Source organism: Podarcis gaigeae (assembly GCF_964106915.1).
Source record: "Podarcis gaigeae genome assembly, chromosome: 8".
NCBI lineage: Eukaryota > Metazoa > Chordata > Lepidosauria > Squamata > Lacertidae > Podarcis > Podarcis gaigeae.
In genome coordinates this window covers 68,737,666-68,763,256 of record NC_139684.1, presented here as the reverse complement: position 1 = coordinate 68,763,256, position 25,591 = coordinate 68,737,666, and the positions used below count along the sequence as shown (strand labels likewise).

General features: G+C 42.3%; 1 protein-coding gene across 19 annotated transcripts in view; it reads left to right on the top strand.

Annotated features, from left to right (window-relative positions):
* PUM1 (pumilio RNA binding family member 1) overlaps positions 1-25,591 on the top strand; it is a 51,019-nt gene that overhangs the window by 16,295 nt on the left and 9,133 nt on the right. For 4 of the 19 annotated variants that reach the window (XM_083750683.1, XM_083750698.1, XM_083750686.1 and 1 more), the window contains exons 4-15: positions 3,586-3,694; positions 4,279-4,457; positions 5,130-5,296; positions 7,569-7,839; positions 8,684-8,777; positions 10,871-10,972; positions 16,944-17,095; positions 19,620-19,758; positions 19,925-20,068; positions 22,252-22,542; positions 23,144-23,380; positions 25,229-25,493. In XM_083750683.1, coding sequence (XP_083606809.1) covers positions 3,586-3,694; positions 4,279-4,457; positions 5,130-5,296; positions 7,569-7,839; positions 8,684-8,777; positions 10,871-10,972; positions 16,944-17,095; positions 19,620-19,758; positions 19,925-20,068; positions 22,252-22,542; positions 23,144-23,380; positions 25,229-25,493 — 2,150 coding nt within the window. Of the gene's footprint in view, positions 1-3,585; positions 3,695-4,278; positions 4,458-5,129; positions 5,297-7,568; positions 7,840-8,683; positions 8,778-10,855; positions 10,973-16,943; positions 17,096-19,619; positions 19,759-19,924; positions 20,069-22,251; positions 22,543-23,143; positions 23,381-25,228; positions 25,494-25,591 lie in introns of all 19 variants that reach the window. The other 15 variants (XM_083750695.1, XM_083750682.1, XM_083750684.1 and 12 more) reach the window with 5 other exon arrangements.

Below are 25,591 nucleotides of genomic sequence, written 5' to 3'. Positions count from 1 at the left end.
CCCCACCCCACTGCCCTACTCACAGTTGTGAAGAATATTCTTACATTATGAATGGTCCATGTCGCCATTAAGAAAAAGAGGTAGGAATAGGCCAATATTTATGTGGACTATCCATGGAAAAGTTCGCAGAAGTTCTTAACCTAGCTCAAGGTTGCCATCTGAACTAGCCAGATGTTTAACTGATAATCAGTCACAGCGCCGTTGATCATTTGAAAAATACAGATCCTTACACTATATATGAGTCCACTTTAGAGACCACTTTTGGCTGTGGGGCTCAGAAAGCAGAGTACATGTATATGGGTTTTTATTCTGGAAATAATAGCAAAAAAGCGGGAGATTATATGAATAGAATATTCAAAGATGGCTCATGAAGCCCACACAATCCTCCATTGTCCATTCTTGACGCTGATATTAAATAAAATCCACTGACTGATTTGCAAAATGCTTGTCTAAGAACCAAGTATGCTAACTTAATTGCTTCATAATTGGATAAAGGATATCATCACTCTAATTAAAGTAGTTGCTAGTATGCCCCTGAATATGATTCATGTTGACGATGACAGTGAAATAAGTAACAGGAAATTAAGTAGTTCTTTGGCGGGAAACAGTGGTATATGCTGCACTGGAAGATTTGGAGAATTAATTTTGATTGGGTAGGGGGAGAGAACAGGGCAGACTCACAGTTTGTGATCCCCCCTCTGCCCCTTAAAGGATCTAAATGGCATGATCCAGCAACCTTCTAATGTACTAGTTTTTACATTTGCCAGCACTGAAGAGCTTTGCACATACATAATTATAGAGTGAGTGTACAGATAATGGCAGTCCAAAATTTCACAGTGAGGCAGACTTACTAGCTTGCCTCTCGATTGAATTCATAGAAATGAAAAATCATAAATAGAAATTGCTCACTAAGAATGTCTCTGTTGTCATACTGCAAAATTTAGCACCTGAGAGTCAGCAGTTTAAGCTAATCATGGCATGCAAACACCTTGTATCATTGAAATTTATGTAGGCCCCCCCCCCCCATAATCTTTTCCATCCAAGAAACAAGTGAACTGTCAAAAAGTCTGGGCCTGTAGCAAACAGCTGACTCCATGGTATAGATATCTCACCATGGAAATAGTTTGGCAGAGAGTATCTCACCCTAAGAACGGATGACTTGGATTACTTCATGACTTAGAATACCAGAAAAAGAGCAGCTGGTTGGCTGGGGAACTGAATAACTAAGCTGTCATGCCTGTAAGCAGTGAATAAAGTTTCCAGCCACCTAACTAAATGACTAAATAGTTTTATCTATTTTGAAAAACCAAACAATACCAATGTTTATTTTCATGATGCTATCTGAATTAGTCAGCTTGGAAAAGAGATTGCTAGGCAAATAATAGTGAAAAAAATAAAATGTTTGAGGTTTTTTACTTTGCAGTCAAGCAGTATATAATTTTTATTTAAAAAATAAAATATAAGCATGAATTTTAAACACAACAAACAGTTGGTTTTATATATAAGCTGGGAAAGGAATAAATATAAGAGACCAGGAAGGGAGGCAAAGTGTTCCCAAGGCCTAAGAAAGGTTTAATAAGATAGTGAGCGAATATTTATTCAGGTTCATAGCCTTAATAGCCAAGCTACTGAAATTCAACACACCTTGAAAAATACCAGAAGGTGTTTTGTTTTTAATAAGCCAGATCTTGGGTTTGATTTGTAAAACTCTGGCCCCTCCATGTGCCATGGTAACGGTATCTTTCCTTTGAAACACTGCATAACCCAAGAAGACCGCAAGGACTGCATTGTCAGTGCTTTAATTGACTCTGATTCAGTTTGGCATACTGTGAGCAGAATAAGTGAAGCTTGATTCTGCCCTTTATAAAGATGTTAAATAAAAAATAATGAATAAAGGCAACTGGTTAATGGTAGAGTGTGGGAGGTAGACTTTCAGGATGTACTGGTGTTGTGCAAAAGGAATAGAAATCTGCCAGACCTCAGGGCCAGCAATCTCCATGTTTGCCAGTGGAAGAGTCATTCTCAGAAAGATTTACAAATTGATGTTGTTTATCACCAGCTAAACGTACACAGGAAAACCATTCTGACACATATTGTGGTAGTTGTGATGGAAAGGTGCTATGCAGTTGGTAAAATGCTTGGCTTGTGGCATGACAACGCCTCCCTTCACTCTGCCACAGCTGTTTCCCAGGCGTAAGCATCCCATGTAACTTACTCTTGTTCTGAGCGTATACAGGGCCTGAGTTAGGCTGGTATGGATGTGGGAAGGCTAGGGAGATCTTTTAGCTGGAGTTCATACTATCTCACTTCCTTCTAATAGCAAAATCAGCTAGAGAGTGCCAATAGAGTTGTAGCCAAAACAAGACAACTGGGGACACTAGAGAGGGCTATCAGCATGCTGGAGGGGAAAAAATAACTTAATAATCCCCCGTCAACCCCCCAACCCCAGCACCATGTGTACTAATCATGCTAAGTGGGCACAGAATGTTGAATATGTATTAGAGGGGGGAAATCGAGAAGCAGATTCAGGGATGGAATGGAGTTTCCTGTAGACTAATAATAATAATAATAATAATAATAATATAATTTTATTATTTCTATCCCACCCATCTGGCTAGGTTTCCCCAGCCACTTTGGGCAGTTTTCAACAGAACATTAAAAACAGAATAGAACTTTGAACATTAAAAACTTCCCTAAACAGGGCTGCCTTCAGATGTCTTCTAAAAGTCGGATAGTTGTTTATTTCCTTGACATCTGATGTGAGGGCGTTCCACAGGGCGGGCGACACCACCAAGAAGGCCCTCTGCCTGACTACCACTGGCTAGCATGAACACTGAGCAGGAGCACTTCACATTGCAACATTTTACTGCAGATCTCACTTGTCAATTATTATTTGAAAGGTTCTAATATGTGCTGGATCATGTATGTATGGAAATAATGAAAAGAGAACCTGCCTACAGGCTCATATGTCTATATAACATGAGGGAAAGGGGACTTGTTTTTCCCGTTCAATTATTCTGCTCCTGACTTGTTAAACCTAAGAACAAAGGAGACCCCACTAGATCACACCCAACAGTCTGTGTAGTTCTGGACCCTGTTTTCCAGTTTGCTGCTTATGTGGAGCCTAGAAGCCTCCACCTCATTTTCTCCTTCCTCTGGTGCTTCCATCATGGCTTAATGAAACTGGCTATTAATGTATCGGTTTTATAACCAGGATCCCCATTATTGTGCTGGACAGGATGGAATAATAATGCATTTGCCCCCTTTCCAGAGCTAGATCTCTTCTTTCACTCCACAAATTGATTTTCCCATGTGTCCGCCAGCCCCAAGCCAGCCCCAGAGCTTCAGTTCTTCTGGATATTTTTGGATACAGTATTTTTGGTCTGGATTGGAGAGAGAGCAGCAGAGAGAGCATTTAAAGGGTGTTTAGAGAGTGTTCCCCACTTAACACAATTTTTGCTTCTGCATACATGGGCCTGGAACATAACCCCCGCATAAGTTTGGGGAACACCTGTACCAATATCTTAGTTATTTCTTAAAAGATAACCTTTAAACATACGGTATATTTCTCTTTTTGTTTTACAGCAGCTTTTGCCAGGTAAAAAGTTTTGGGAGTCTGATGATTCAAGCAAAGATGGACCAAAAGGAATATTTTTGGGTGATCAATGGAGAGACAGCGCTTGGGGGACATCAGGTACCTCAAACCATCACGTAAATCATTTGGAGCAAGTTTTTCTACTCTTTTCTTTTCTCTCTTCTTCACAGCTCCTTAAAGCACTATAGTAGAAACATTTTAGAAAAGAGGTAAATAATATCCCTAAACAGTTGTACAGCACAGTTAGATAGATATACAAGGTTCTCCTATTTAAAATTTGTTTAATGCAGGGCTTTGCTGATCTGTCTGTGTTTGTGGGGGATGTGGAATGGACAGTTGAGGACAGGTCTAGCTCTCTTTGTCACTGTTTTCCCGGGTTCTCTGGAAGGGAGCAACATGAGAGAACGAATGAAAATTACTGGAGAAAGATGTAGATAGTATCCCATGAGTAATTATAAGGCAGATCTTGTGGCTGCCGTCTTCATCAGTAACCAGATGTTAGTTTGAATTCTGCATTTTCTTGAAGTCTGTAGTTCTCTTCCCTCCTGTTTTCACCTTACTTTTAAGCTGTTCAGAGGAAGTTAGGAAGCACATTATCTGAAGATGCACAGTAATCTAATGCTGAGCCCCTTCAATTTTGCTGCTGATATATGTATAAATATAGCCATTTGTTTTTGTTGCAGATCATTCTGTTTCCCAACCAATCATGGTTCAGAGAAGACCTGGCCAGGGTTTTCATGTGAATAATGAGGTTAACTCAGTGCTGTCCCCACGATCGGAAAGCGGTGGACTTGGAGTTAGCATGGTAGAGTATGTGCTGAGCTCATCTCCGGGGGATTCCTGTCTCAGAAAAGGAGGATTTGTAAGTATAGTGGATGATATCTGGTGTCACTGTCTCTAAATCATTATGTCTGTTCCTGTTATGTCCAATACATCACCACAGTTTTGGAACAGTTGGGAATCTATTACATTCTAAATGCCCAAAATACAAAGCTGATACAGGATAGTTTTTTAAAGGGATGGGAAGTGAACAGAGTAGCTAGGCCCAGAAGTGAACGTCCAGTTGCTTTTTAATGATAGGCACTGACAGTTTATTCAACAGAATTAACTTGAGTAACTTACCTTATTAAGATCAAGATTGTATGTCACAATTCTGCAGGAATGCAGAAAAAGTGCAGATAGGTGCAAAATTCAGCCTCCTGAGATTGTATCTTTTGTCCTGAAGAAAAGGATAGTTCTAGGTTTTTATGTGCAAACAGGTTCTGAAGAAAGCTCAAAAGTCAGAGCGGCAGCTAAGTAGGGTTTCCATTATGTGTGCACAATTGCATTCACATGAACGTGTGTTCAGGTGTGGGGATTAAGTGCTTCAAAGATGCCGCTATAAATTGCACAGTAAAATAAGCAACAGCAGTAAAGCTGAAACAGATTTTAGGGTGATGTCAAATGCTAATTGTAAAATTTCTTGATTCAGAGGTGTGTGGTTGTTGTTGTTTTTTAAAAAAGAAGACATTGTGAAGTGCTATATTTTACACAGGGGCCAAGGGATGCTGAGAGTGACGACAATGACAAAGGGGACAAGAAAAATAAGGGCACATTTGATGGTGATAAATTAGGTGATTTGAAGGAAGAGGGAGACGTAATGGACAAGGCAAATGGATTGCCTGTACAAAATGGAATTGATGCTGATGCAAAAGATTTTAGGTAAGTATGTACCTATATGTGAGTCCAAAAAAGCACTGGAACTGTAATTTGGAAAGCAGTAGAGCAGAAGGAAGGAATTGGGTTTCACTTGGGAGCTGCTAGTTGTAATCAACATTTGTTTGGTGTTCCTTTGAGATACGAAAAGAACACATTTTTGCTCACGCAGGCCAGGCTAGGTTCTTTTTCAGCTAACCTACTTTCTTCCCATCTGATGGCTTCTCCACACCTTTGATGTGGCTTTTCAAGGGATACAGTGAGTTGAAGCAGGAGGCAGAACAATGCTATGCTGTCAACAGAACTCTGCTTATGACTCAGGGCCAATGAATAATCTGTGTTAAAATATGCTGCTGTGGTTGGGCTCACTTTCCTATAGTTAAGAAAAGTGCAGTGACAAAATAGCAAAACAAATGCAACTTCTGTTAATGAAAGCAGCTGTGGGTTGCAGTCTCCCTGAGCAGGCCCGTTATAAATGGCAGGAAACAGTGGCAGGGTGCCACAGGGTTCTGTCTTGGGCCCAGTCTTATTCAACATCTTTATTAACGACTTGGATGATGGACTCAAGGGCATCCTGACCAAATTTGCAGATGACACCAAACTGGGAGGGGTAGCTAACACCCCAGAGGACAGGATCACACTTCAAAACGACCTTGACAGATTAGAGAACTGGGCCAAAACAAACAAGATGAATTTTAACAGGGAGAAATGTAAAGTATTGCACTTGGGCAAAAAAAATGAGAGGCACAAATACAAGATGGGTGACACCTGGCTTGAGAGCAGTACATGTGAAAAGGATCTAGGAGTCTTGGTTGACCATACACTTGACATGAGCCAACAGTGTGATGCGGCAGCTAAAAAAGCCAATGCAATTCTGGGCTGCATCAATAGGCGTATAGCATCTAGATCAAGGGAAGTAATAGTGTCACTGTATTCTGCTCTGGTCAGACCTCACCTGGAGTACTGTGTCCAGTTCTGGGCACCACAGTTCAAGAAGGACACTGACAAACTGGAACGTGTTCCAGAGGAGGGCAACCAAAATGGTCAAAGACCTGGAAACAATGCCTTATGAGGAACGGCTAAGGGAGCTGGGCATGTTTAGCCTGGAGAAGAGGAGGTTAAGGGGTGATATGATAGCCATGTTCAAATATATAAAAGGATGTCACATAGAGGAGGGAGAAAGGTTGTTTTCTGCTGCTCCAGAGAAGCGGACACGGAGCAATGGATCCAAACTACAAGAAAGAAGATTCCACCTAAACATTAGGAAGAACTTCCTGACAGTAAGAGCTGTTCGTCAGTGGAATTTGCTGCCAAGGAGTGTGGTGGAGTCTCCTTCTTTGGAGGTCTTTAAGCAGAGGCTTGACAACCATATGTCAGGAGTGCTCTGATGGTGTTTCCTGCTTGGCAGGGGGTTGGACTCGATGGCCCTTGTGGTCTCTTCCAACTCTATGATTCTATGATTCTATGAAACATGTTTGGGGATGGGTAATTAGAGGCAATGCCTTGGGGAAGGGTACAGTTGGTGTAGTACAGTGTCTAGTATATATTTGAATAGGGAGAACACTTGGTGAATGAATGCACCTTCCATTCACTAGAAGCTGAACTTTTGCAGCAGGGAACCTTTTCTGTGCATGTAAGCTCCCTGTGTGGTTTACATCCATGATCTAAGTAGGTATAGGGCAACCTGCACAAGTAGAACTGCTTTCCCTGCATGAAGCAGGCTACAGGGTAAAGGAAATGTGATACATCTGGAAGGGGTGGAGGGTGATGGTAACTGAAGAAGAGATACTGAATCAAACCAAGGAGGGGGTGAATGATTGGGGCAGGCAAAATATAGGCGACAAAGCCCACAAACAGTGGCTGCAGGGAGGATCCACTGTCATCACCCCATTTCCAAGTTCAGGAGAAGAGAGAAGATTGCCATATCTGATGGGTTGGGGCAGTAAAGGGTGCTCTCCAAGGTGAGTGTTGCAAACAAATTTATTGGCAGCTGTATGAAAGAGAAGGCAAGGTCTTTAAAAAACAACAACCCCAGAGTTTTAGTTGTAGTTTAATAGGGCAGATATTGGGGATAAAGTGGGAGACAAGGGAACTCTTAACAGTTGATAGCAGCAGCAACGACCATAGATCTACAATACAAAACAGCCAGGTGATGGTGGTGAGTTATTTGGTGTTTCAAAAAGATGGGACTGATGGTGTTTATTTAAAAATATATATATATATATATAAGAATTTTGCTCTGAGTAACTGTTTCGTGATGCTTTTTCTTTTTCTTTAGTCGGACACCTGGTAACTGCCAGAACTCTGCAAATGATGTGGATCTTTTAGGGCCAAACCAGAATGGATCTGAGGGCTTAGCCCAGCTAGCTAGTACGAATGGTGCCAAGCCTGTGGAGGATTTCTCCAACATAGAGTCCCAGAGTGTTCCACTGGATCCCATGGAACATGTTGGCATGGAGCCGCTTCAGTTTGATTACTCTGGCACTCAGGTACCTGTGGATTCAGCTGCAGCAACTGTGGGCTTATTTGACTACAATTCTCAACAACAGGTAGATCTTGCATTGATTAATATGGATCCTTCCCCCCCCCCCTTCTGTCTCCTGCAGGGCACGGGTTTGCACACACAAACCTATGCACCTGGAATAACCTCTGTGTACTAACCATGCAACTTTTTCTTTTGATATGTATAAAACGGCTGGATATCCCCATCCCTTTCCCCCTCCCTTGATATTTCTAACTGCTCTGGGCACTTGCACTATAGGTTAAGCATATGGGTTGTGCACTTAAAAGCTAGGGTCATCATAGCTGAGGAGCTTACTCCGCTCAGTAAATGAACATCAGCTTTGGTTTGCTGGCTAAAGTGTAGGAGGATCCGTGTAGCAAGAGCTAGTTTATAGAAGTGTATATTTTATAAAATATTATCCTGCGTTTGCTTTCCACTTCATTCTATTGCTGTAAGATCCTTCTGCACCCATTCGTTGCACAGTCCTTTTGTGGCAGGAGCCACAGCTGCATTCTCAGGAGGGTCATGAAGTAAGAAAAATATGCATCTTAGCTCTTTGATGACTGCATACAGAGTTGTCACTTGGGACGTCCCACCCCCTTCGCAGCAGGCATTAGAGTGGCGGAAAGTGAGAAAGAAATATGAGAGTAACTCTAAGCAGATTGTGACCCTCTGAGGCAACGAGGTGCTAACATTCATAACGTTAACAGCACTGGATTGAAAATAACCTGCCAGACACATTTTGAATCTTTTCTGACTAGGCTTTAATTGGATGACCTAGGCCTGGTGCCTACGAAGTTTAGCCCAGTTGGAGAAAAGTTCGCACAACTACCTTTCAACTGAGAATTTTAACTGAGTTGTAAAACACATCTTTAAATTTGATTTCTCAGCTGTTCCAAAGACCGAATGCACTCGCTGTTCAGCAACTGACAGCAGCACAACAACAGCAATATGCATTGGCAGCTGCTCATCAACCGCACATAGGTAAGTCTTTCAGTCCCTTATTTATCAGTAGAGTCCAGGTTGCCTTCTGTTGATCATCAGCATTTCTCCAAGTTTCTTTCAAAACAGCATTCATTTGTTTTGAAAGGGTAACACAAGGGGTAATATAGGAACTTGGGTTGGTGGGATTGGGGGTTGGAAAGGTTTGAGATTCTACTGTTTGTAACTCTGGCAGGGTGTGAGCATCATATTTTTGGCTCACTCATGTCTAGCAATGATGACACTCTTGCCCTCACTGAGAACATTGGTTCTGTAATGAGAGTTTTTTAAAAGTACTCATTTGCTCTGAGCCAGACATGAATGGGCTACTTGCAATATACAAACCAGTTGTAGTTAAATAATTCTGTGTTTTTCTCCTGAAAGCCCTCTTTGAATAGACCCAACAACGTGGATTAGCAATGCCCATTATTTCTGGTTCTCCTAACAAAACTGCTTGAATACATTCTTTGTTACCTTGCTCTCACATTCTTTCCTTTGCACCATTAGAAAATGGATATACATGTAATTGCTTATATGGGCGTTTGGTCGAAGGGCAAACGTCCATATTTGCAATTAATAATGAGAGTTGAGTAAATAAGTAATTCCTGGGTTTGACCCAAACACTGTAAGTAAGAATAATCACTTCCACCTCCAGGGTTTACATTCCCTTTTAAATTGTGATCAGTACAATTTTCCATTATAAGAGCTTCAGTGTTGCATTATATTTATTTTACGCTAGATTTTCAAAAGACCATTTAACCTATATTTTGTAAGATTTATATATGTTGTCATGCATATTTTGAAATGTATATGCAAGGGCATACAGGCATCTGTTTGCTTGTTTTTTCCTTCAGTTATTTTGTTTTGCCACTTAATATTCCTTGCATTCATTGTTGGCGTCCCAGAAAGGGATATGTGGATGCCTGAGAGAAAAGTTCACACCGAGAGCTTTGCCGCCTAACTTCCCTACAGATGTTCTCTCCTGAAGAGGCAAGCTTCTCTGTAAACTGCACAGCTGCTTGTCTCCGAGGTGCAAACAGCTTCACAAGAAATCATGCCTCACAGTGTGCACATATTGTGTCCCCATATGGTGTCCCCCTGCTTCTTTTTGTATCCTGCCAGTGTGTGTATCCTGTCTGTTTTAGGACTTCCTACTTCTCCAGTCTATTATTAATATGCCTTTGCATTGTTCTGAATTCTTCTAAGAGAATTCTCAGAGTCACAAAGGAAGATACACACACATGAGTAATAAGGTTCTTGGTAGAAGTAGTGTGATGCTAGTGTGATGTTTGCTGTGACTAATTTCCAGATATCCCTGGAATAATTTTTGTTTTTATGAAGTGGTTTTCATCTTTTCAATTTCACGGCGTCCCAGAGCTGACACAAAAATCTAGGAAGCTTTCAACGTCTTACAGCTGAACGTGAAAATTTGTATATTGTACATGCTCTCATCTGATTAAAGAAACCTTGGTCAGTAAATTGTATCATCTTCAATTAGATCTGCAGATGAGAGAAAAACAACAACATTGTTCTAATGTGGCCTTCCACAACCTGGTGCCCCCTAAATATTTTGAGCCATCATCAAAATCATCCCTGACAATTGGCCATGCTGGCTGGAGCTAATGAGATTTGAAGCCGCAGTAGCATCTGTAGGGCACCAGGTTGGGAGGTACTGTTCTAAAGGGGGGGGGAATGCTCTCCTTTTGAATGATGTACACATGTATTACAACAGGCATTCTCTTACAAAAGAGGAAGGGCATGACTCCTCCAAGACATCACTTGCCACCTTCAGTTCATGCCCACCAGTTAATCATGGCTACCTTTTTAGTTAATGGAAATTAATAGACTTAAGAGACGGCAACCCTAATCGCTTGTTTTCTGAGTGAAGCTTCTGACTTTTACAGCTGAAATTTTAGATCCGTGTCTTTTTCCATGATAGATAAGTCGGCTCAATCTCCAAAACACGCACGCACACATGCAATCTCTCTCTCACACACACACACACACACACACACACACACACACACACACACACGTTTTGGTAGGGTTACAGTTCTAGTCAAGTTTGTTTTTACTGACAGGTATGTTTTCAGCAGGTTTAGCTCCTGCTGCCTTTGTGCCCAATCCGTACATCATCAGCGCTGCTCCTCCAGGAACGGACCCCTATGCAGCAGGGCTTGCCGCAGCTGCAACGTTAGGTGAGATGCTTAATGAGATGTATGGTTATTTTTTTAAAAAATATCTATTTATCTTATCTATCTATCTATCTATCTATCTATCTATATATAATGCTGTAAGTTTGGGGAGTTTCCTGCTCATGGGTGGAAAGTTTTTACACCTTGCAGTAGAGCACTGGATGAGAAAGCATAAAACTGAACCCAAAGATGTTTTGCTTCTGCAGCAAACGGTAGAACTGACCTGTTATAGCACCAACCTATCATAGCACTGTTTTTCTTCTGCTCATGGTTATTTGGCTCAATTTTTGCTACTGAACACCATGTCAAAAGTGATCCTGTGAATTGGGGTGATGTAGGTCTTACTTGCATGCAAGGGCTCTCGTGTTTGAGCGTCTAAACAGCTTAAGCAGCTGAAACCATAGCAAGCTTAAGATAATAAAGGGAAGTCATACAAGGCTTGGACAGCTGGGGTTAATGCTCTTTCTCCCCACCCCCTTTACTGTATACTGTTGCACTTCCGTGGGAAGGAAGTATCCCCTTTCAAAATGAAATATCAGTTGGATGTCCAGCAGATACGCAACGTTGTCTAAAGCATAAGTTAGATTGTATGCGTTCATCAATATTCTCTTGCGAAATTGGTCTGGGAGATGAGAAACTATAGCAGGATCGCCATGGTACAGGGATTTTTTTAATAAAGGGCTTGTGATGACATTTTCGTAACCACGTTTTAAATATTGGGGCCACGGGGCTATTTTATTTGTTATACAAGTGTCTCCCCACTTAAGCACAGGTTATGTTCTGGGCCTCCGCGTGCTTAACTGAAATGAAGTGGAGAGCATCTTCTAAAAAGCCTCCAGTTGCTCTCCTACTTTCCCCAATCCAGGCCAAAATATCTGGAGTTGAAGCTCTGGGGCTGGCCAGAGGCTGGAGGGTGCATGGGAAAGTGGACTATGCTGCTGCTGCACTACCCTGAGTGCCAGCTATTAGGCGGGAGGCTGAGCAGCTGAACCTGAATTGGAAATAGAAAGAGGGAGCACATGATTAACTCCACCTATTTCTGCCCCATTCTGAGACAGCAACAGTTGGGAGGCCATTTCCATAATTTTTGGAAAGTGGAGGTGTGAAAGCATGGCACTTCTCACATGGCTCTGTCCCAAAATGTGTTTAAATATAGGAAATTTCATGGAACATGGCCAAGGACCTGGTTACTTGAGCACCACCATGGGATGCTGTTGTTATGTAGAGTTACCATGACATAGGCCAATCCCATTATCTCAGGCCCTATTTATCTTTATATCAATTGGTTTACTCATGTCTAGCAATGATGACACTCTTGCCCTCACTGAGAACATTGATTCTATAATGAAAGCTTTTTGTAAGTACTCATTTGCTCTGAGCCGGACATGAATTTTCACCTACTTGCAATATTAAAACTATTTTAAGGAGATGCATACTTTTATCTTGAAGCCCTCCTTGAATAGATGCTGCTGGTGGTTGATAAACGCTGCTCATTCTTCTCTTCCCTTCTAGTAATACATATGTTACTAGAGAAGCATGGAATTGGAGTTATGGGGAAGGGGCAGTATAATGGCAATACAATCTGGTGCCCACCTTTTAGAGCTGGTGGGATGGGTTGTAAATGTGTGACATGCTGATCTATCATCTTTTGACAATGAGAAGTTTGTGCTGTCATTATGACTACGTGGGAGATTTTGTGTGAATGCCTAGAGTGGTGGCTTTGGTTATTTGGAGCCTGGATGCAAACTCCTGCTCAGCCATGATTCTTCATCTTGTGTGTTAGTGTGGTGTAGTAGCTAGAGCAGGAATGCAGAACCTGTGGCCCTCCTTAACTGTTGTTGGACTACAACTCCCATCATCCCTATCCATTGGCCATGTCAGCTGGGGCTGATGGGAGTTGTAGTCAAACAGCACCTTTAGGACCACAGGTTATCCAGCTCTGGGACAGAGTGTTGAACTTCAGCTAAGCAAGCTTGGGTTCAAATTCCCACCAAAATGGAAGAGCAATATTTTTATCCAGGATAAAAGAGGATGTAGAACTATTCATATACCTTTGAACTCCATGTAAGACAGATGACAAAAGCATGTAATGAATGCGTGCAGTAAGTTCAAAAGCATGCTTTCAGCTTCTGTCTACTGATCTCTCTTCTTTTTCTGGCCAGGAAAAACCAAATTATCAACTCCCTCTTTAGAAAGAGTCAATGCAAGCTAGTTACTTCAGTAAATTCAAATTACATTTTTCGCTCCAGCATACACACAAACATTAATTCGATACTCTGCACAGCTGGTAACAACAGCTCATTTAATTAGAGACTGTTAACACCCCAGTCAAACACGCAGGTAATCTGAAAAAAATTGCATTGGCAATTCATTTATCTAGCCACAGATGGGGGTGGGAGGAGTTTGATTAAAATCTAGGTGATTTTAAATCATGGTTTAAATTGCCATGGGAAAAGTACTGATCTTTTATTCATTTAATTAAAATCAAGCTTTCCGTCTAAACTTCAGATAATTTCCTAAACAAAAGTTGCTTGACATAACCTGGTCTTATGGATCAAGTAGGGGCTTTTGTCTGCATTATCCAGGCAAATGTTAACTGTATAACAAAAAAAATGTTTTTCACTGTTTTAGCAAATGGCACATTAAACATTGCCTGTTTAATAAGCTTTATTCACAACTTGTGTCGAATATTAGTGTGGTAGCTAGATGCTAATTACTCCACGGAGACACTCTTATTTCAAAACATAGATTTCAGTTTATGAATATTTATGTCTGTCTAGAAGCCAAACAATAACACAAATGTGTTTATTTCTCTTCTCTTGGAAAAGCACTGTTTCTGTTTTTAAACTACATCATGGGTAGTTAGAGGTTGTAAGATAGGAGAATAGGATCACCTAGAGATTAAACAGGCTTAGTGGATTGTCTTGGATAGGTACAGGATGTCCTCTTCTGAAGTCATATTCTGGATCCCAGTTTCTGTGATGAGCGACTAGTCCCTGACCTCCAATATCAAACTGATGTACATAAGAACAGAAGAAGAGGCTGCTGGATCAGGCCAGTGGCCCATCTGATCCAGCATCCTGTTCTTACTAAGACAGACCATATGCCTGTGGCGAACAGGCAAGCAGGATTCGAGCACAGGAGCGTTCTGCCTTCTATGGTGTCCAGCAATTGGTATTCAGAAGCATTGCTACCTCCTAACTGGAGGGCAGAGTATGGCCCTTATGGCAGGAAGCCATTGACAGCCTTCTCCCCTATGAATCTGTCAAATCGCCTTTTAAAACCATCTAGGTTGGTGGCCACCAGTGCCTCCTGGGTGAATGTTTTCCATAGTATGTGGTGTGTGAGGAAATACTTAGTTGTATCTGTCCTGAATCTTCCAACATTCAGCTTTTTTGGATGTCCAGGAGTTCTCGTATTATGAGAGAGGAAGGAAAACTTTTCCCTATCCACTCGCTCCATGCTGTACATAATTTTATAAACTTCTATCACGCTACTTCTTACTCACCTTTCCCCCCAAACGTAAGATGTTCCAAATGCTGCAGCCTTTCTTCTTAGGCAATTGTTCCACCTCCCATCATTTTGGCTGCCCTTTTCTGATCCTTTTTCAACTTGACAATATCCGGTTCGAAGTGAGGCGACCAGAACCACCGTACACAGTATTCCAAATGAGGTTGTGCCATAGATTTGTGTAACCGTGTTATGATATTCGCATTTTTATTTTCAGTTCTTTTCTTGAATTTCCTATCATGGAACTTGCCTTTTTCAAGGCACACCAGGTCGGCATCTCCATTGAGCTGTCTACTGTGACCCCAAGGTTTCGCTCCTGATCAATCACTGCCAGTTCAGACCCCATGAAATGAAAAAAACAAACGGGAGCCTGAATGCATCACTTTACACTTGTTCACATTGCTTTGCTTTTGTCATTTTACTGCCCACTCAGTTTGGAGAGGTCCTTTGGGGAGCTCTTTGCAATCTCTTTTTGTTTTAACAACCCTGAACAAAGTATCATCAGCAAACTTGGCCGCCTCATTCCTCACTCTTAACTCTAGATTGTTTATGAACAAGTTAAAAAGGACAGGTACCAATATCAGTCCCTTGAGGACTCACTTTTGACATCTCTCCATTCAGAGAACTGTCCATTTATTCATTCTGTTTGCTTCCTGCAACTTAACCAATTCCTGATCCACAAGAGAACGTCTCCTTTTATTCCTTGGCTGCTAAGCTTATGCAGGAGTCCTTGGTGAGTTATTTTGTCAGAAGCTATTGTTTATCAGCCAGATCACCTCTATATCTATATGCATGTTGACAGTCTGTAAATGTATATTTTCTTTCCCTGTGATCTCTTGTTAACAAGGGAAAGACCTTTAGCTCAATTTGTTTAATATTGAGCGCTGTGTTTGACAGATGGCAATTCTTTATAGTTTTAAGTCATTATACGTGTAGGCTTCACGTCTAACGCATTGAGTCAAACTAGGCATAACATTAAATGTGTGAATGCATTTAATGTGTATTTTACTTCAAATGTCTAAAATAACAGCCACATGGGTGTAAGGTTAACCCTTTTCTCCAGTGCTACAGTCCCATTTAGAAGAGCTATAATTGATCTCCGGGGGGGGGGGTAGTTTTTGGCAGGACCATGGCCTTTTGCTGACAACCTTACAATCTTCCTCCTCACTGTTGCCATGGGGGGGGGGGGATAATCCTAAAAACAACAAGTAAGGTAATGATTCCTTTCCACAGCTATTACTTTAGATTTTTTTTTTTTTAAAAAAGACACATTAAGGACATCCATACACTTTACACCATCCCTTAGTACTGTGTTTAGATTTCATTTCCCAGGCTATTCTAATTAAATGAACATGAGGTGGTTATTTTTTTAAAAAAATAATAAATCAAAACCAGATTTTACTTCAAAAGATTTTTTTTTTTTTTTTGTCTCTTGTTGCCCTGAAAGATTTGGGGAACAATTGGAAATTTGTGGCTTTCTATGATAAACTGCAAGAAAACATCAGGGACTTGTCACTTTTTCAGTACCTGCAATGTAGCATGTTTATAAATAAGTAGATGCTGAAATGTCACCGGGCAGCAGTTTGGACAAGCAATAGCCACAGAATGATACAAAGCTCTGCCATCAAAGGCTGAATTGGGAACCAAGCCAGGCTAAACAGCAGCATTGGAGGGTGGTGGGGGAGCAAAGACCTTTCCAGTGAAATGGTTGAGAAAAGAAATAACAATGTAAGTACAGCATGGGGTGCTTCAGGTTTGTAAGGACTGAAGAAGGCTGCTGCTGAAAAGTGCCCACTTGCTGGCTGAACAAACTGTAGAAAAATGGCATAAATTGACAGAATGTGCTTGACCATGAAAAGGATGAGAGACAAATGGGACTTGTACGATGGTGAGCTGGTCAAATGTCAGCAACAGAAAAGGGTGTGAATGGCTAGAAAAAGCTGCATTTTTAAATTTCTGTATGAGAACGACACACACACACACACACATTTTCACTCTCCACCTTTTATTCATGCATCTCAGATAGGGGTAATGCCAGCAAGGCATTGTAAATATTTGCACCAATAAGACAATCCTGTCTGTTAGAAGGTTTAAAGGCTTAGTAGGAAAAGTACATACATTACTTCTGAGTCAACATACAGTGATCTGAAAAGCTTTATGATCTAGAATAGCTTTGCTAGGTCCAAATTAGAACTTTTCAATTGGATGAATGGGAAGCACAAGCATCTTAGGTGAAATACTTTATCTGAGCAGGTGCATGATGTTCTGAAAGACTTGCAGTGCTCTTTCTGCCGAAAGTGGCAGACCATTGGAAATGGCAGCTATAGCTTTGTTATTCCACCACCCCCTACTCCCACCGTGGAGGAGTAAGCAAAACCACTATCCCTTCAAGGCTCTTGTTCTGTTAATGAATTACGCAAAAGCACCAGCAGGAGATAAAGTCAGTCCTCTGTTGATATTTTAGGTCCTGCAGTTGTCCCTCATCAGTACTACGGAGTGGCTCCCTGGGGAGTATATCCTGCCAGTCTCTTCCAACAGCAAGCTGCTGCTGCCGCAGCTGCAACAAATTCCTCAAATCAGCAGACCGCTCAGCAGACGCAGCAAGGACAGCAACAGGTGAGCACCAGTGCGCTTTTGCACCAGCCATTAATTGGCCTGAGTCTGCAGCCTTTTTTCAGGCACACATGAGCCTTTCTTGCTGCAGGAAGGGCTGAAAAGAGGAAGCGGAATTGTTGCCTAAAGATTAAAGTACTTAAGCTGCCCCTGCTCCCTTTACATATGTCCTAGTTCATCTGCATAACTTGGGGCCAGTCAAGAAGGAGGTAGATTCTCTGTGATGTGTTTTGTTAAACCAGCAACGGGGAACCTGTGGCTATCCAGGCACTGTTGGACCATGGCTGTGATCATCCCTAACCACTGGCCATGCTTGTTGGGGTAGAGATGAAGTGGGAGTCCCAATAATACCTGGAGGGCCACAGGTTCCCCATTCCTGTCTTAAACCCATATTAGATGCTCCCAAAGTAATGGGTGACTTTGTGGTGTTTTGAGAGGCACAGTTGTTGGCTGCTGGGTAGATCATCTTTAGCGACTCATGTGGAGTTCTGATTTCCAGGCTCCAAAGAATCAATGGGCAAATTGGGAAAGGGGCAAAGGGGCCTTCTGAGGCACCTAGATATCACAATGCAGTTGTGTTTATTTCATTAATGTGGCTGCTCCATTCACACACAAACTATAGAGGAGGAGGAGTTTATCTTTTTTGACATCAAGGGGAGCATGCAAATGAGGGGAATTTAAATTATGTCCCCTCTCCATACCTTGCTGAGCTGCATTGCTTCAGGCATTTTCCCTCTGCAGTCTGTCTCACTTCCTGTACTGAAGTTGAGCTGGTCAAAAAGTGCTTGAAGCAGTGCATCACAGTGTGGAAAGGACGAGGAGCTAAGATACGGTTTCACTTCCCAAACCTGCATGCTGTATTTCATGTAGAAAAAGAAAAAGAAATTCGCTTTTTATGCGAACAGGGCAGAAGCACAAATGAATATACACGGTTGCCCTTTCATGCCTAGTTTACCTTGGAGGGGATTTAAAGGCTCTTCATCTGAGCAGAGACTTGAAAAAGCTGTGAATACTTCCTCCAGGGAAGAGATGAAATCTTTGAGGTGGAGGTGGCAGCAGAGGGTGTGTGCTGACAGTTCGTAAACCCTTAAGACTTGCATACGACTAGAAGTGGGTTTAAAATTGCAAAATGTAGATTATGGTTACATTGTAGCAAAAACGTCTCAAGATCAATTTAGCAAGTCAGAATCCATTTTTTCTGAACTTGCTACAAGAGAGTACTGCAGAGCCAGTGTGTTGTAGCTGTTAACAGTGTAGGTCTGTGGAGACACCATTCACATCGCAACTCAGCCTTGAAGCTCACTTTTGGTGACCGTTGGCCAGTTGTAGTCTGTCGGTGTAGCCTACCTCACAGGGTTGTTAAGAAGATAAAAGCATGTGAGAGAGGAGGGGAGAGGGTTAATTATACCACTATCTTGAGCTCCTTGGAGGGAAATATGCAATGTGAAAGTAATAATAAACAAAAATTCTGAAAGTTGCTCATTAATCAGGGTTTAATAATGGTCCCAGTATTAGGGACCGTGGACCTGGTAGGGTTGTCTCAGGCATTTGGGGTTGGTTGGTGCCTGCTGTGCTAGTGTAGCATCAACGGGATAGGTTACTGAAAGCCGGCAGGTAGAACATGTATATGTGTATTTGTGTATAGTAATGGAGAAGAGCATCTTTCTTTGGCCACCCCAGTTGTCCTCAAAGGTCTGGCAGTGATGACACTCTTGCCCTCACTGAGAACACTGTTCGGTAATGAGAATCTTGCTTTGTACTCAGGTGTGCTGAGCTGGACCTTCTTAAACAGAAAGCAGCAACAATGTTAAAAGTTGCCAGTTTCTTCCTTTGCCCATTGAAAATGCATCCGTCCCCTTTTGAGATATCCAAGGCAAGAGTGCATATTTAGGAATATATTTTTATAGCACGGAGAAGGTAATAAATTCCATAGCCATTGCAAGACCTCCCTCGGTAAAACTGAAGTAAAATACAGTAAGCTTATTGCTATTCATTGCCAAAGGAAGTTCAGGCTGTATTTTAAATTAGATCAGCTTCCAGAAGTTTGTAGAATTGCAGGCTTCGGTCTGTTAATTGTCGATTAGTCAATAGTCCACACATTTTGGAAGTGCTTGGTAGCCAGTGTTTGTTTTTTCCTAGTAACCAATGAGGCTGCTTTTTCACTTCCTGCTCTATGGCAGCAAAGTGAGTGTTTTCTTCTTTGTACTTGGTACCCTACAAAGTTGTTGGTTTTTTTACTGGGAATGATTAGTGGAGTGTGTGTGTGTTTGCAGTCCCCTCCAACCTATGATGTAGCATGGCAGCACAGAATGCAGACGAGCTATTTTGAAAGTGGCACCCTCTTGTTTCTCTGTGCTGCCACTGAAAAGCCATTGGAATGTATGAAACCTTTGGTGTATACTATAGAGGCTTTTCCTGTTCTTTGCCATAATCAAATTTGCAGTAGCCACTGGCAGTCACATTCCCAGACCACCATGGCTAACCAACTATAAGGATTTTATAACTCCATTTGCTTTCTGTGCCTTAGGTTCTCCGTGGAGGAGCCAGCCAGCGCCCTTTGACACCAAATCAAAACCAACAGGGCCAGCAAACTGACTCATTAGTGGCTGCAGCAGCAGTGAATTCGGCTCTTGCTTTTGGGCAGGGGCTGGCAGCAGGAATGCCAGGTAGGAGCTTTTGGTTCCTTGTAGCAGCAGATCTTCCTAAGCTTTAAAAGGAGCCTAGATTTTTTTTCCAGGAAGGTGGACAGCGGGCACATTGGGGGCATTGCGTTTAATAAGACAGTAGTGTTATGTAAAGTCTCTAATATGATTAATTCATCTGTTTTTGTAGGTTATCCAGTGCTGGCTCCTGCAGCTTACTATGACCAAACAGGTACTCTTGTGGTGAATACAGGGGCTAGGAATGGCCTAGGAGCTCCGGTACGACTAGTGGCCCCTGCTCCTGTCATCATCAGTTCCTCAGCAGCACAAGCAGGTAAGCCTCCCTATAATAGTTTGGGATAGCAGTGATTTCCAGTACTTCCGTATGTTCGTGATTGATACAGTCAGTGTATTAGAAATCCAGTGAAGCAATGACCCTCCTATAGAATTCAAATTATATTGAACATTGAAGGTGGTGTCATTTTACATGTCTAGGAAGGCACAGCACACACTAAACTAAAAAGTCACAAGCTAAAGCTTTGTGGTTCAAAAAACCTGGCTAAAAAGTGTAGAATTATAGAGTTGGAAGAGACCACAAGGGACATCTAGTCCAATCCCCTGCAATGCAAGAATCTTTTGCCCAATGTGGGGCTCGAGATTAAGAGGTTCAGATTAAGAGGCTCATGCTTTACCGACTGAGCTGTTTCGCTTCTTCCCACACCGTTTGGCCCCATCCCGGGGCCCAGCCAGAGCAGAAAATGTTTTAGCTGTGATTTTGACTACCCTCACAAATGTAAAGTCAAGAGTATGGGCAATATTTTTAGACATGTAAATGAATGTACATAAGAGAGGAAGGAAAAGGCGAGGCCTTGACTTAACCTTAAGTGCTGCTCAGGATCCTAGTGTAAAAGAAGCTGAACCACTTTGTGAAGAGCACCATCAAAAGCTGCATCAGTGTGAGCGGTCAGTTGTATACACAGTCTAATACAATTGCATTTAATTTTAGAAGAAGGGATGTCTCAGAACAAGGGCAGTAATTTTATGGAAAGCTGAAAAAAAGACAGTTGGGAGGTTTTAAATCCTTTCATTACATCCAGAGCTTATTTAAGACCAATACAATAAAGGCTTACGTAAAATGTATACTGCTACAAATTGGAAATGGCAAAACACAAAGCAAGTACCTGAAAATGTTGGCGTGATTGAAAAGCCAGAGATGGTAATAGGCACGAATGTTTCCTGTAAGGCAGCCTTCACCAGCCTGGTGCTCTGCAGATGTTTTGGAAACATGGCTCATTTCCAATGGGATCAAAGAGAACATCTGGAGAGGGGCACCTGGTTTAGTAAGACCACCAGAGGCGAAAAGAGCACAAACTGGCAAACAACATACCTTGACCATAAATCAAACCAAGATGCATTAGCCAATTGCTAATGAGAGAAAAGCTAATAATAGTTTTCTTCATATGCATTAGGAAAACTGCAAGAGAAGCAGCAGGACCATTAGACAGACAAAGTGGTTTGCCAGGGGAATAGCAGGCAACCTAGATGAATTCTTAGCATCAGAATTTGCAGCAGAGTTCAGAAATGCATGCGGCTGAGCCATTTTTTTCTTCCTGAAGTAAACTTGAAGGAAAACAGAGAAAATAGTACATCAGGACTCCTGGCGAGAAGTGAATGCATGTGAATAGTCTATGGCAGTAGACTAGGACTCCTGGCAAGACTCGAGGTCCACCATTCATAGTCAGTGGGCTTCTGGCAGGACTTCTGCACCAAGCCTGGCCCATGCATTGTTGGTAGCAACTAAGACAGGGGTGGAGATTGTGGTGCCTTCCAGATGTTTGACCACAACTCTTATCAGCCCTAGCCAGCATGACCAATGGTTGGGGGTCATGGGAGTTTGTCGTTCAAAACATGTGGAGAGCAACAAGATGGTGAAGGCTGCCATAGGCCAAGGTAACAAAAATAAAATTCCAACATTTAAAAAAAATTCTGTATCTCAGTGGGTTTTTAAAACATTTTACCTCAAATTGAAATTAAAGGCACACTTCACTTGTGCCTTCAGAGATCTGCTTCTTAGAATGCTAAAGAGTAAGAGCTGTTTATGCTCAGAGCAGCCCAGCAATGCTGCCTCCAGCCTGGGATGGAGCGAGCTCAGAACTGATAACAAAGGAAAGGAGGCAACCCTTGATTTAAGAGAGGCAACACAACTGCTTTCCTCTGTGGAGGCTGATTGAAAAGAGAGAGGTCAGAGCAGTAAATCCTTGTGGAGATGTTGCAGTCAGCCTTTTCTAACTTCAGGCTTACAGGAACCTTTATAATTTGTTATGTTGATGCTTTGCGGCACATCTGGGAATTGCTGACCTAGGTGCTAGGTGGAAATGGTGTCGGACCTGTTTTGTGGAGTAAACGACAGGTGATGATGCACAGATGATGTAAATGTAAAACGGGAGCGCGCTATAAGCAGGTTTGCCAAATTGCATTTTGTTTGTTTTACAAAACCTTTTCCCTTCTTTTTGGTAGCAGTTGCAGCTGCTGCTGCTTCAGCAAATGGTGCTGCTGGCGGTCTAGGAGGAACAACCAATGGACCATTTCGCCCTCTAGGGACTCAACAGCCGCAGCCACAGCAGCAGCCCACCAGCAACCTGGCATCCAGCTCCTTCTATGGCAACAACTCCCTAACAAGCAATTCCCAGAGCAGCTCGCTCTTTTCTCAGGGCTCTGCCCAGCCTGCCAACACTTCCCTTGGCTTTGGGAGCAGCAGTTCCCTTGGTGCTACACTGGGGTCTGCGCTGGGAGGCTTTGGAACAGCAGGTAGGAGTTGTGGTTGTCTTGAAGGGGAGGGCTGTGTGTGATGGGCGAGAACAAACAAATCAGTTCTGAAGAAATTTAACCGTTGTGCCCTTGATATACCCAGTAGCAGAAATCTACTGCCTGTAGATCATGTCTGATGGTTTCAGTTGCCACATGCCTTACGTATGTACCAAGGAATGTTTTCTTTCTCTGCCCTTTCTCCAAAAGAGCTTAGGGGTGCTAGTCCATATGGTCCTCCTCGTTTTCTCTAAACAGCTGTCCTGCAATAACTAGCTCAGGGGCCCCCAGTAAGTTTTATTGCCGAATGGGGATTTGGAGCCAGCCCTCCTCCATATTATTCCCTGCATTATTCCCACTGTTTCGTACAGCTCTCCACTAAATGTACAGTGTAAAATGTGGAGCAGGAGAAAGCTATTCATCTTGGACATCCCATTAACTTTAAGGAGTTCTTAAATGTCATGTTCAAATATCTCCACATTTCTTTTGTTTGCACTTCTCCTAGGCCAAAGCGTAGTACCTCTCCTTGTTAATATCCATATCCTCCTTTCCCAATTGTTCAATGCCCCAATCAGATTTATCCTCCCATTTCTTCCTTTTGCAGTTGCAAACTCTAATACAGGCAGTGGCTCTCGCCGAGACTCTCTAACGGGCAGCAGTGACCTGTACAAGAGGACATCTAGCAACCTGACTCCTATTGGGCACAGTTTTTATAATGGCCTTGGGTTTTCCTCTTCTCCGGGGCCTGTTGGCATGCCTTTGCCTAATCAAGGACCTGGCCATTCTCAGACTCCACCACCACCCTTATCTTCCCACGGATCTTCTTCCAGTTTAAACCTTGGTAAGGGGGTATTACTGCTGTTGCTCTGGGGTGGAAATAGGGATGTCTGTCCTCATGCTTCTGAGCGACAGTTTGGGAAAATCATATCTCTGCTTAGGAGATAGGCCAAGAACAAGCTATGTATGAACTTTTTGTTTCCACATGTCCCTTCGCTCTGAGCTGTAGTTAAACTAGAAAGCCTCTGATTTAACCAGCTTTCCATTTTGTTCCAACCAGGAAACTATGATTACCAGCTTTGGAAGAAAACAGGTTATTAAACCACAATATGAAGTTGGCTTAATATTTGACCTTATTCCAAGAGCCTGGTAATCATGATTTCCAAGGTCAGATGAAACAGGGAAACTGTGATTGGTTAGAGGCTTCCTGGTTTAATCATGGCTCATAGTGAAGGGGCTGTGTTTGTGGGCAAAAAACCTATGCTTTCAATTGTAGCCCATTTTTTGGGTAAAGTACTGCTTAACCATTGTGGTTGCCTATTTGGCTTGCTCTCTGCATATTCTAAAAGAAATTGAATGTCATATATTCATAATCGTTGGTGTCACCTCACACTAATAGCCTATTCTCCCTGTTACAAGTTATGGAAAACATTCAATTTTTTGAAAAGGTTTAATAGATTTTCTGATCCTCCAAGAAATTAAAATTTAAACCTGCTGTCCATGTTGCATGACATGATAGAATAAACAGGCTCTAAGAAGCAGCACATTTGGTCCCCCCCCCCCCCCGGCAACAAATGTACTTGTTAGATGAGTTTCTCAATATTTTGCCATCATTTCATGTCCTCCTTGTTGTGGAGAAACTACTGCGAGTTATTTACAACACCACCACACACACATGGTATGTTCCAAATGTCTTGCACTTAATCTACTGTAAGGAAAATAATCTGGACTTACATGAATGACAAAGAGGAAGTGCCATCTGTGTATTTATGGGGTGGGTTTCTATAGAAGTTAATCCTTAAACAGAAGCATAGGAAAGCACCTTATACTGAGTCAGACCATTGGTCCATCTAGCTCAGTGTTGCTACACTGACTGGCAGTGGCTCTAAAATTTCAGGCAAGGGTCTTTCCTAGCCTTTCCACTCACAAATTGATTGCACTATATTGCCTTATTCATGTGTTTCTAATAAATCATGCTGCAGGCTGAAATAATATGCTGTGCCACATGCCATGACATGCAGCTAACACTAAGGAGTAGTGTCCCATTATAATGGGCTTCATTAAGCTTTCCACCCTTGCATTTTTTTAAAGCAAAAATGTGACAGACACTGGGCAAGAGGTAATAGGTGCATCTTAAACCCATTCTTCAAGATGTAAGGTGGTATCAAGAATGAGACACAGCAACCCCTGTCACTCAGGCACTTTCACCTTCTCTTTCACAGACGAGAATAAGCTTTTTCTTTTAGGCTAACTACAGTTCCCGGTAATGTCCAAACTCAGGAACTATAGTTAAACTATGGTTAATAAGAACAAACAGGAATCTATAACGGAGCTTGATTTTGGCTTTTTCACACTAACCATAGTATAAACAAAAGACAGTTCCCTGAGTTGTAGTATCAGGAGGGAGTATGGTTAGTTTAAAAGTGGAAGCACTTGATCCCCTCTCCATAGGTGCCAAAGAAGAAGGGAATGCAAAAGTCTGAAACAGTCATCCATGCAACTTTTCGGTTGCAATGTTTAGATTTCTCCTTATTAGATTATGCTCTGCCCTGGTTGCAGTCTGTTGTTGTTGTTGTTGTTTTTTTTTAAATACATACATTGTATTCACAGCCCTGATTCTTTCCAGTCAGCTCCCTGTTTACTGTAGTATTTCGACAAGGATTTTAAAACTAAAATCACAGTCCCTTTGCAGGAGGGCTTCCAAACGGAAGTGGCCGTTACATCTCTGCTGCCCCTGGAGCTGAAGCCAAGTATCGCAGCGCAAGCAGTGCCTCCAGCCTCTTCAGCCCCAGCAGCACACTCTTCCCTTCACGTGTGCGTTATGGGATGTCGGACGTCATGCCCTCTGGTCGCAGCAGGCTGCTTGAGGACTTCCGTAATAACCGGTACCCGAACCTACAGCTGAGGGAGATTGCCGGGCACATCATGGAGTTCTCCCAGGATCAGCATGGATCCAGGTGAGATGGGGAAGCTAATTGAGAACAAATCACAGGGTTGCCCTTTTGCACAAACGCTCACAGGTATGTAGGGACAAGTGGGCATATGAACATCAACC